Here is a 12,523-nt window from a genome sequence, read left to right as displayed (position 1 = left end):
TGCATCCCTTTACAAGTTTAGCATTACGAATCAGTTACAGAGGAAGGGAAATATCAGTAACATTTATATTTCGTGTTTCCTTTGTACAATCTTAATCAGCAGATTTTCCTAATGATTATGTTGTTTATGTAATACTACACTACTACATCCAACTTTTTTATAAAAAAGAAAAATGATGATTTGACAGAATTGACAAAATTGACATGGCAGCACCCAATAGTCTTGTTCAGACACCTGGACAAGGGAATGTTAGGATATACTGTACATGCATTTTCCTGGAAAAAGGTTGCCCTTGTAATGTGATCACGTTTTGTGTATAATTGCCAAGAACTCATAAGCAATTGGATCGAACAATTCGTTCATAAAGATATCATTTGGAAATTTCTCCTAAAGTATTTCTCCTTTTACGTTTTAATTTGTAATATAGGGATTTGAGGAATGACAAATATGGTGGTTTTTTCAAAACAGCAAATGACATATACAGTTTTAGTTGACATTGTTTGCAAATCAAACCTTATATTCTGGTCAATACTAACTCATCGATTTAGATCACTTTAATTTGATCTTTGGCAAAAAGCAAATGGAAAACGTAACGACCAGTTTAACAGTTCCTTGAGATATGACAAATTCAGCGTTCCAATCTACCAAAATCAATTGATTTTAATGTGTGCTGAAATTGGTTCACCAAACGCATGACGATGTTAACGTTCAATATGAAAATCAGACGACTTACATTGGTTTATATGATCCAACCATTTTTCAATATTTTGCAGATCGAATTTTTGCGATGATCGTGAAAATAAACGTCAACACGATACTGATTGCAATAAATTAATTTATGATTATACCGTCTATACTATAGTGATTGCAGTAAACTAAACAATGATTATACCGTCTATACGATAGTGATTGCAGTAAACTAAACAATGATTATACCGTCTATACGATAGTGATTGCAGGAAACTAAACAATAATTATACCGTCTATACGATAATGATTGCAATAAACTAAACAATGATTATACCGTCTATACGATAATGACATCAAAGATTAAACAATGATTATACCGTCTATACGATGGTGATTGCGATATATTAAACAGTGATTGATAGAATCTTTCCCTATCTAGAGTGTGTGACAACAAAATCACAACCAAAGGGGTAATTCATAAGTGTCCAACACGAGGCTTGCCGAGGGTTGGACATTCAGGAATTCCCCTGAGGATTGTGATTTTGTTGTCACTCCTTCATAGGTAGGGAATAGTTCTTTTTCTTTCAAATACAAACGAAAAAGAGGAGATAATATATCTATCGTATTATCGTCTATACGATTATGATTGCAATAAATTAAACAATAATTATACCGTCTATACGATAGTGATTGCAATAAATTAAACAATGATTATGCCGTCTATACGAAAGTGATTGCAATAAATCAAACAATGATTATACCGTCTATACGACAGTGATTACGATAGATTAAACAATGATGATAAGTGTTGATGTTTTTGTTTCATGACGCCTTTATGTATAATTAAGAGAAACCCATTTATATCAACAAAGTGTCATTAATTCTTTAATAAATGTTCACACTAGAAAGTCGTCAGCTGTCAAAACTGGTATTTCTATTAATATTTCTTTTGTCGACAACAAAGGAATACTTACTTTAAAACCAACCATGTCTTATTTTAATTTGTTTCATTGACAATGGAAAACAACTTTTGAAATCAAATAATACAGAGTAAGTATGACTCGAGGTATATGTTGTATCGGTGTGAAGTAATTTTCCACTTGTATGCGTTCTCCATTTTTACCTTAAAGTAGGGATGTCACAGTCAATTACCATGACCGAAACATTTTCTTGCTCTCTCTTGTTCTGAACGAAAAGCAAATACTTGTATGTTCGGTAGCTGCTACTGACTTTCTTATCTATTAAGGTATAAACCCGAAATGATTACCAACATTTTACCTATTTATTTACCAGAATCTTCTTAGGGTATTTGATCTCACTCTGTGCCTTCGTTTCTTTCGTTACGATGAAGTAAGAAGGCCCAGTGTGTAGCTACCTTGCTGCGATTGTGATCTACTTTCATTCAGCTCCATTGGTATGTTTACAAACACGCTTCTGATGTTTATCAACAATATAGGCAAAGAGCAGAAAACAGCTTACGTAAACATATATAGAAACTGTAGAGGTTATATTCATGGTTTTTTCCCGTTTGTTAGATATCCATTCGGACGTGTGTAGTCGGCATACGACACGATTTTAGTTTGTAAGATGACTTCGTAGTCAAGTGGATCAGAACAAAACGTACTGTATCAAGATGCAACACAGACACATATTACGACAGAGAGTCTAATAAGGATTCCAGATGCATATATAAATATTTGGTTGTACGAGATACTTCAACCTTCAGAATTGAGCATTACTCAGGCTTAGGGTGATAAGTTTTAGATATTAAGATTTCCTGTTGGGAATCAAATATCAATAACATTTTTGAATATCAATTTTTAGCTAATATTGACATATCTAAATACATGTTTATAAGACGGGCATCGCAAAAAAAGGACACTTCTGTGCCAAACCAACCTATATCCTTTCTTATGACCGCCCATTATAGAAGATGAAGTCTTCTATAACTATTAGTTTTGATATTCAATTTATTTTCATTGAACATTTCATATAATTTACATTACATACCTACTGCATACAAGTGAGATAAATGACGTTTTTTTATCAATTATTTTGTAGAAACTTGCGGCTGGATCGCTGACCTTTGTAAAGGCCTACTCCAATGGTCAAGCGAATTCGGCCATAGATGTTCTGGAGCAAGAGCTTGAAACAGAGATAGAAAGGGATCGTCAGAAGGTCCCTGATACAACTATAGCCAGGTATGTCTTTATCAAACGTCACTGGTGACGTCACGACTCATACTGTGACGTAATTTTGTTATGACCTGAAATGAATAATTATTCCTATATTATAAATACCAAAACAATAAACAAATAAATAAAACTAAAAAATAAAACCACACATTTTCAAATGACACATGTTTAAAAAAGCAAGACCTTTGAAATCAAGTTCCAAAAAAGGATCGTAGAGGATGATATAATAATCATTTACTGTTACAATAGAATGCGGGAATATTATCGCAATGTTACAGGAAAACTGCTACAATAGCCAAATTAAAAAAATGCAGTTTTACGTCATGAATAAATCATAATCTTCAGAAAATAAATGCGCTTTTTACGTAACATTTCTGAGCAGCGAAACAGTAATATAACCCGGATGTAGTCCATTCGGAAATTGAAAAGAAAAACACTACGTGTCTAAGATAACAGAATCACCTGGCATACAATTTGTCGTATGATATACCTTTCAAGTGAAAATATTTTTACTACAAATATTACTTTTTCATATTTACGAATTTCTCAAAATTGTAGGTTATCTAATTTGTTTATGAGTAATTACGATCTGGCACGGCGATCCCGATATGAAAAGTTCGCTAACATATGTTGTTACATTGTTATCAACTATCACATAACAACATGAGAAAGTCTTGTTTTTGCTATCTCTAAGGAGAAACCTTATAATTGTAGATCATGATGTTTATCATTCTATGCACTGATGACATGTCATACTTTATTAGGGCGAATAAACAGTACACAGCTGATGTATATCGCGTTTCTTTGATCTTGTACATCACTAAGGCAATTGTTTTGCGACTTCAGAAAAATCGAAATCCATGTATTTAGATTACAACAGATAATGTGACTGCCCTTTCCATGAAAGGTCAGAGTTCAAAAGATGGTGAAGCTAACAGTTAAAGTTTTGAAGCAAGATAAAATAATATATTTTAGTACTTACTTGTTATGATTTTATAAGATTAAAAAACTCTTTACCTACTGGCTATTTTAGTGATCATATATGCCCAGGGGCCAGAGGGGTGGGGCCAAAAGGAGTCAAATTGGCTGCCGACCCCAGGGACCAGAGGGGTGGGGCCAAAAAGGGTCAAATTGGCTAACTTTTCAAAAATATTTCTTCTGAATTCACAGATTCGATGGAACCAAATACTCTTCATAGATTGAGAGGTCTTAAGGCCCTTTACAAAATGTGTGAATTCCATGGCCCTGGTTCAACTTTAAATTTAATTCTAATTGGTAACTACTTTTTACAGATTTAAACCAACTTTGCAATGCTCTTTCTGTATTAGCACTCAGGTGACCGTCAAGGTCTCTTGGGCCTCTTGTTATTGGAAATGGACATTATTGATACATTATCACCTTGAAAAAAACCCACCATAATTTGAAAATAATTTAAATGTGTCATTTTATGTTTGAAATCAAACTGCAGCTATAACATTCAACAATCGGAACTATATCTTCGGTCATCCTGACTACCGTAGTTACCCAACTTAGCGGCCATCACCGTTTTAAATTTGACGTAAAAATAAACTAATTTATGTAAAAGATTGAACAGTGTTTTGATTGCGTTAAAGGTGGTATAAACGCAATGGGATACAGACATATTCTACATGTAGCGCTACATTGAATATGTCTGTAACTTTCACTAGTTATAAGATTAAGCTAATCACTTGTAAACAGCCGGGCTCATGTGTTCCAACAAGCTGGTGGATGTAAAGCCAATTTTGGCATGGTAAAAGGTCGTTAACTTGACCAGATATTTGAGTCACCTCACGATTTCTTCCTCGTCATATCTTATAGAGACCATTGTCTAGTGTTTCACGACATACGTTCGTGTAGAGTTCTCCGTCTTATACATTAAGGGTAAATGTCATTATCAGATGTTACATGTCCATGGTTTTTGTACCAGATATGACATCTCTCCTATCACAGAGATGTTGTTGTTTGCATTCTTTACGACCCTCTGAATGGATGTTATTTTGCAAACCTGAACTGTGTCTAACCTCTGTATTTACGTGTTATCATTATTGATCATTATCATTGGTTAAGCTCAATTTTCCAGCATACTACCGACCCCATGACGCCACCATCTGTATTGTTTGGACAGCTCCTTTCTTCTGAAATATAGACACATCAAATGAACGTGAACATATATGTCCTTATTAATTACAAACGTGAAGAAGACAACGTTAGGAGTGTAAGCATGAATGTCGTCATATCTAAGAACCATGTGGGTCTTTTCGCTTTTTTGACGTCATTTTGGTGAGTCGTTTAGAAGTTAATCTCTCAGTTTATGCCTTGTCGTTACATAATGAGGAAAGTCAATTAATCAATAAACACATCATTACATCTCGACCATGTCGTCATTGGTTACAAGCGTCTAGACGACTTTCTCTATAACCATAAGTATCGCCATGTTTTCATATCTACAAATAACCGTAATGCCCAGTTACATCAGCATTTGACGTCATTCTGTCCATACGTCATCATACTCTATACCTTAACGATTTGTTTTTGTTTGAGATAGCTGAAAGGCCACGTATCTACATGCGTCATGTTTCTCACCTGGACAGAGAACACGTTGTAATGCTATCGCCTCAATACCCCTTAGTCATACTGGTAAAAAAACGAGCTGAACATGCATTCCTATGCAGTAAATATATTAGGAAGTACATTGAAATAGTCAATACTTTCATTGCTTTACTTAGTTTAAATTTCGATCTAGAAATTAGTTGCACGGTGCTCTCTCATTGTATCGTAGTTTTTCTATTCATAAACTTATCAAAATTATAAAAATCGCAAGCAAAAAAAAAAAAAAAAAAAAAAAAAAAAAAAAAAAAAAAAAAACAACATTCTTCTTTCTAATCAAGTTACGAAATCGCCTCTAAATGTCCCTTGAAGCTTGTCTGTATCAAGCTACATTTGAATGCATTTAGCATCAGCTGTTTGTTTTCCACCTCGTCAGCACTACGATATAATGCTAATTAGGAGCGTAAAAATCATTCTTGTTACGTTACGTTTCTTGTTTAAGAGATAATCTTCTCTTTGATTTGAACTAACAGCTGAACTCCTATCTCAGGTAGTTGAGAGATTTTTACTGTTGGTATATACCAAGGAAAGCACTAGAACTTAAAACAAGTAAAAGCAAGTAATCCTTGGTAGTAGTCCCAAGTCTATGTCTTCTCAGTCTTAAATGTAAACTTCTATTTCTATACCATCGTCTGTTACTCGAAAAGTGTACAGTATTTCACGATGTAAACGTAGATTTTATTCACAGCATTCGGCATACCAATCCATTAAGGCAGTGAACACGTAATACAAGATAACCTTTTATAGACTAAGGAATATCTTAAATGTCGATCGAATGTGTTAAGGTTATGTTATCTATCTTATGCATGACATGTCAAAAAACAAAGGGCTCACAATTCAATCGATTATAATGTGTAGCTTGGTACTACTTATGCTTTATGTATTACTCTAAATATAAGTGTTAAATATGAAATAAAATAAGCATTACAAAAAATACCAGAATACGTGTGAATTTCTCTTATGTCGTTTAAATGATGTCTTTTTTGATTCTCAAGTTTTGTTCCATGGCGTTGTAACGCTTCATGTTTCAACCGCTGTCTGTCTTTAAACATAAAACATGTGACTTTCTCCAAAAATCATACAGATCTGATGACGCCTTCTTTGATTCTTAGGTTGATTTTTTTTAGAAGACTTCCTTTTCCCCTTTCAATTGGTAGTGTTTGAAAATTGGTCCATAATACCAGGATTTATTTTATATAGATCACGAGCTCTGTTGTTGACGCATTCGGCCATAAGGTAATGGGTATAAAAATCCCAGCCGAATGTCTCTGGGTCATGATGGATTAGCCAAAATGATATAAGGATATCGTCTGTGTTAGGTTTTGGCTGTGGACCAATTTTATCGAGTACCTACATTACTCCAGTATCACATTACTGTCTAACAGAGGTAAACACCATCCAGCTTATTCATGTGATGTGACAACTTCAATTTCCTTTTATAACAGTTGGCTATCGTTAGAATAATGCGAAGCGTGAAGATTTACATCTCTAGACGATTCATCATGGTTACCAAACTCTGAATATGGAACTTATTCTTTGACGAAACCTAGAATGCTGCGATATGTTAAATAAAGGTTTGGATATGATATTTTACGCATTCTCATTCACGTTCTTTAATCTCGGTTTATTCAAGTTTTATAAGACACATCGGTAAAGCTTAGGTATACATTATTGGAAAAATTCATAGTAGAAAAAGTAAATACAAATACGAAAAAAAAATCCTTAAAACATATTAATTTAAAAGAAGCAATACTTTTAAGGTAAATAGCCAATGACCCAAGACGGAATTCTGGGAAAAAATGAAATGATAATGATATTTTAACGTTAATACGTACTGGCTGAAGGATAATATAAAACTTATATATATGAACTGATTGTGTCTAATTGTAGTTTAACTACAAGGATTTTGTCCGTGACGTTCTTACTAGTCTCCATTTTTAGCCCTTCTTTTATGCCATATTTTCTTTAGGCCATGCTTCATTGGTAATCGTTATTCCGTAATTAATTACGAGAGTTTTATTGATTAGCAGAGGTTTCCCATGTTGAATGAAACACAGAACAAGATATATGGCATTATTTCTTTGTATATTCAGAGGCATCACGTGGGTCGTTAAACAAAATAATATTTGCATTTTTGAAATGATTATCCACATATTTATGATGTTGATTTGAAGTACAAATTACGAACCTCCTTTATATCTATAGTTTTCCTTCCAATTCATCACAACTAACGGCTCTTTATCGGAACTGTTGTGGCCAAAGCTGTCATCTTACATTACAGAGAAAACGATCATTTCGATAGCAAAGTGCCTGTCCACAATAGAATAAACACGGCCAGAATATAGTCAGGTGATCGTTATCAACACTTGTGGTAATTGCTGTCTATATGTTGGGGTTACGTGGCACTGAACCACGCACGCGCACAGACAGCGGTGATAAAAAGCCTTACAGAACATCTCTGATCCGAGGCTTACGGTGTGGCATGATATTTACATCTGGTATGATGGTTAAAAAAGTGCCCTTTACTGATATCGATTATGGCTTTTATGGTAAAATTGGGTCCGAGTAATCTTCATAGGGGTACCCCATCGATGCTAGGAAAAAGACAACTTATTTCTTACCCCTTGGGTTGAGATTCTCCTATCTAACCCCATAGTGGTTGAAACCTTTCACAGGGGTTGTAAGCAGCTCGCGTGCACTAGACATTTACGTGACGTCATCAATACATGGTACGTGATGACGCCATCTTAAGCATGGGGGTAGTTTATAGTATTAGATTGCTGTCAACACATGGCAAGCCTCGTATTGATTAGCCAAAACCTTACACTTGGTCTGAGATTTCTCTGTCTGCTGGACACTCTTCAATATTTCTACATTCTTCATTCGTGTTTTCTTTTCCTCATTCATCTTTCCGATTTCTTTTTCTATTTTTTCTTTCCATCTTCACTCTTACTTTAATATCCCCGTTTACAGATTCTTTTTTATTTTGTTCACATCAAAGTTTCACTATCGTAGATCTATTCGTTCTAATTTAGTAGATTGGGTAGTTGCCTGGGTTTATTAAAAAATACAAAAAAAATACTGATCTTTGTAACAGCCCGAAAGTAGCCTATTAAAACAGCCTCAATGAAGCATAAATAGCGTTCTAAGATCTAAACGGTCACCCCATTTATAATTTCAGAACTCTATAGAGGAATAGAGACGACCAATGTTACTCTCATTGATATATATAGGTTTCGCATCAAAACAGTGAACTTGTCTTCTGGATATCAAAATTGATTGAAACTTCTCAATGAGGAAAAAAACTCGAATAAAATTGTTATAATATTCTCATTTTAGTATTTTGAATATTTTACAATAGGAAACAATTTTAATTTATTGTTTATCTTCATACAAAACACATATTTCCACCTTTATAGCAAAGTAAATGCTCATGCTGAAAACCTTGTGGTGAAATACAAGAAACTTGTTTACTTGAAAATTACTAGGACAAGGAAAACACTAGAAGCAATACCGCTAAAGTTGTTTTATTTCTTTAAAATTATAAAAAAAGGTAAAAAAAAAGATATTGTTGAAACATTTAAGCATTAAATTGAATCTCACATATTGCCTGGTACCCCAAACCAATAGCAGGAAGGCGTTATGTGCGGTTAGTGTTTGTAATGACTTTAGACAGCCGTATTCTAGTGTTAGGCGTCATATTAATATTATCCTGTCCAACGTTTTATAATAAGCTTTAAAATTGATTGCCATTATAACCGCAATATACGCTTTTACAACTGCCTTCCGTCACGTTCACCGCCATGTGATTCACGAACAAACACCAAAATTCTATTTCATATATGTTGTTTTCCTAAAATCGTTCATTTTCAAATACAACTACGTAACTAATCCTTTACTTGATCCTGATAAAATCTACACCAGTATCGATCCGTTTGTTTCAAAGCATTTGTTGTAGAGAAACACAACCCATCACCATATATCAACGTTACAAGAATATCTAGTAATCGTGTCTTCTAATCGATAGCCGACTGTGGATTTAAATATGCACTGAAAATGAATAGCCTAGAACTAAGATAACAGAAATCCTTTTGTAAATCTGAAAAGTTTTTTGTGCAATTTTGTCATAAATCATGATTCAAATAATTCACTGTTTTGATTTAAATAGCGAATACATTTTGATACAAAAAACAACAATGATCGTTCTCTGTGATGTAACTTTGATAGTTAAAACTGAGTGATTGAAGATACTAACTGTAAAATCAGAGACTACACGTTTTTGCATGATTGAACATCATCCTCTCTTTGCCTAATGTTTTGATGGTCTACTAAAGGATAACGCATATGTCTTCCAACCCATCTCTTTTGCCCGTCTGTCGTTTTGATTCTATGTAGACAATGTTTTCACCTCTAATTCGTCAACGGAGAAGTGATGCATTAACATATATCGTGGCATACACGTTACGCATGGCAGATTATTTTATAACCTACCAGAAACCAATTCAAATTCCTCAAATAGTTATCGGATTTATGACTCTTTGTCTCTTTCTACTGCCAACTTTTTTCCAACATAATGAATGACGTTTGACTAAATTTTACACACATAACGTACATGACATATTTGTCTGGAAATGCAACTTATTTCTGCCTTCTCATGTGTCATGTTTGATGGCATAAACTACGCTGTATTTCTTTCGCTTTCACCACGCCCTTCACTATGGTTTTCCCAACTATAAATCACAGTTATCGACAAATTTTCATTCCCCTATCCATAAAAAATATGTCATGTTACTTTTGACTGAAAAGTGTTATGACATGACATCGTAGTTATGACCCTTTGTCTCATTAGGACACTTTTTATATCTGTTTGATGATATTTCCACATATGCCAGGCATGCAACATTATTGTGCTGGTCCGTATACAATGTAATAGATGTGCAGAATTGCAGGTTTGTAACAGGTATAATAGATGTCTGGTAACCAAATTTGACTTCACCAAGCACTATGACTAGACGTTTATGGAATATATCTTCTACATTTGTTTTGTTTCTATGGTACCATTTCATCATACAATGTATTTGATTATTTCATTTTACCACTTCTTAACAAAATGATTGACTACAAAGAACCTAACTAGAAATGCTTGGTGTAGGTGGCACTTAAATGATTTTCAGTATATCGTGCATGTACAGCCCCTGTAAATGTAAAGTATTGTATGATGACCTGATAGATAATACAAAACATAGATAGCACAACTGGAGCTATAAACTGCCCACATGTGGTCAAAGGCTGCCTTTCCAGTTACAGGAGTATACTAAGCATGAAATGGAGCTATCAACAAGTCGAAATATTTACGAAAACACAAGTGTTACAAAGCCTTACAACACTTCTAACATAGTAATTATCTTTTGTAATCGACGATACGTAAACATTGTTTATGCGCGCAAACGAGGAACAAAAATGTCAAAAGCTTTATGCGTTATCGTCTTGTTAACCCAGCTTCGTGATTTAAAACCGTAAGGAATCCCTTTTAAAGCATGCCGCTCTGATGACATTAATACGTCACAAGTTTAACCGAGTTATTTGAGAGGCTTCCCGAAGGGAACTTAAACTCGTATCATAAATAGAATGGATTTCGGCGACATTATTATTTCATAGGTGACTTAAAGACCACTATAACTTAAAAACACAAAACCGTTTTACAGGATCGTTTCGACAAATAATGTGTAACGAACCACAGAAAGCTCGTAAGCATGAAGTCTTCCAAAGCTAATTCTATTGGCACTTTTATCATTTCTATGAAACTTAAGGTTGTATTCTTCTGAGGTTTCAGTCCCGTTGAAGTCTCGTTTCGACATAGATCAAATAAGTTATGAGATTTTCAAATAAAATCTATCAATATCTGTAGTAGCAAGTTGCCAGATTTCTACATTTCTACATTACATTTCTATTTTTAGTAGATTTTTTATACGGGGATTTTAAGAAATGGCCCATTTGGCGGCCATTTTGAAATTGTGTCTTTTTTCGCTTTGAGTAGAGCCACAATTTTACCATTTTTTTCTGAAATTGTTTTTATTTAAGTCATCACTGCGCCAGTATTTTTAGCTGTATCGAGCTAATTTTTGCTGTAAATCTTTACTGGGTTCGTGGTAATCAAAATATTGAGCATTAATGTGTGAAATGATACACTTTTGACACTTTATTTTAACATTTAATGGTAATTAGAGCACTTTTATTTTCTACTCTAAACTACTGAAAAATAAGAAATATTCAAATGGGGCAAAAAAGTAAGCACACGGACCCCCCATTTTTCTGTCTGATTTAGAAAGAACAACCCTTTCACTGTTGGTATGCAAAATTTCAACAAAAGTTTAATACCAGAACTTTTTCTATAAAGGGTTAAATTTGGCAAAAATGACTGAAAATGGTGCATTTTGTAGCTCAAAATTAAGGGGTAGGGGTAACATATATTGTTATTCTGAGGAAAAATATTAGTCTTATTAATCAAAACTGGTATATTTTTAAAGAAGACTACTGGAAAATAAATTCTACAAACATCCATACATATCAAACACCTCATTAGGAAATTATGGCTTTAATCTCTCGTGTATGTGGTCAAAACGGCAAAATTCCCATGAAATCCAAGATTTTGTCAATTAGGTATCTTTGAGTGACAATAGCTCAAAAACGAGCACACGGACATATGTTATTTCTTCCATTTTCTTTTATGGTATGAACTCCTATTTCCAAAAATCTATATGAGAAAAAAAAGTTTAATACAAGAAAATTTTGACTTCTCAGAGGAGTACATCCTTAAAACGAACAAATTCATAAATTGCCTCGGTTAACAATGTGCCTTTGTATTCTATTGTAAACAGATTGATCCTAGAATGTAAAAGTCGAACAAAAGAAATTTAAGAACCATTAAACAAAGCTCCACTATTATGCGACGGTATGTAGATGGCGTTTGATATTGTTGTAGTTTGTACTAGCACATCAAGACGGACATA

At 33.9% G+C, this 12,523-nt stretch overlaps 1 protein-coding gene across 1 annotated transcript in view; it reads left to right on the top strand.

Moving 5' to 3' along the window:
- Nucleotides 1-12,523, top strand: part of LOC138329287 (serine-rich adhesin for platelets-like) — a 53,939-nt gene that overhangs the window by 24,467 nt on the left and 16,949 nt on the right. Inside the window, exon 2 of the mRNA XM_069276151.1 lies at nt 2,752-2,891. Coding sequence (XP_069132252.1) covers nt 2,752-2,891 — 140 coding nt within the window. The remainder of the gene's footprint in view (nt 1-2,751; nt 2,892-12,523) is intronic.

This window comes from Argopecten irradians, chromosome 8, assembly GCF_041381155.1.
Source record: "Argopecten irradians isolate NY chromosome 8, Ai_NY, whole genome shotgun sequence".
Classification (NCBI taxonomy): domain Eukaryota; kingdom Metazoa; phylum Mollusca; class Bivalvia; order Pectinida; family Pectinidae; genus Argopecten; species Argopecten irradians.
The sequence above is the reverse complement of the archived record's forward strand: the minus strand, read 5'-3'. Positions and strand labels throughout refer to the sequence as shown.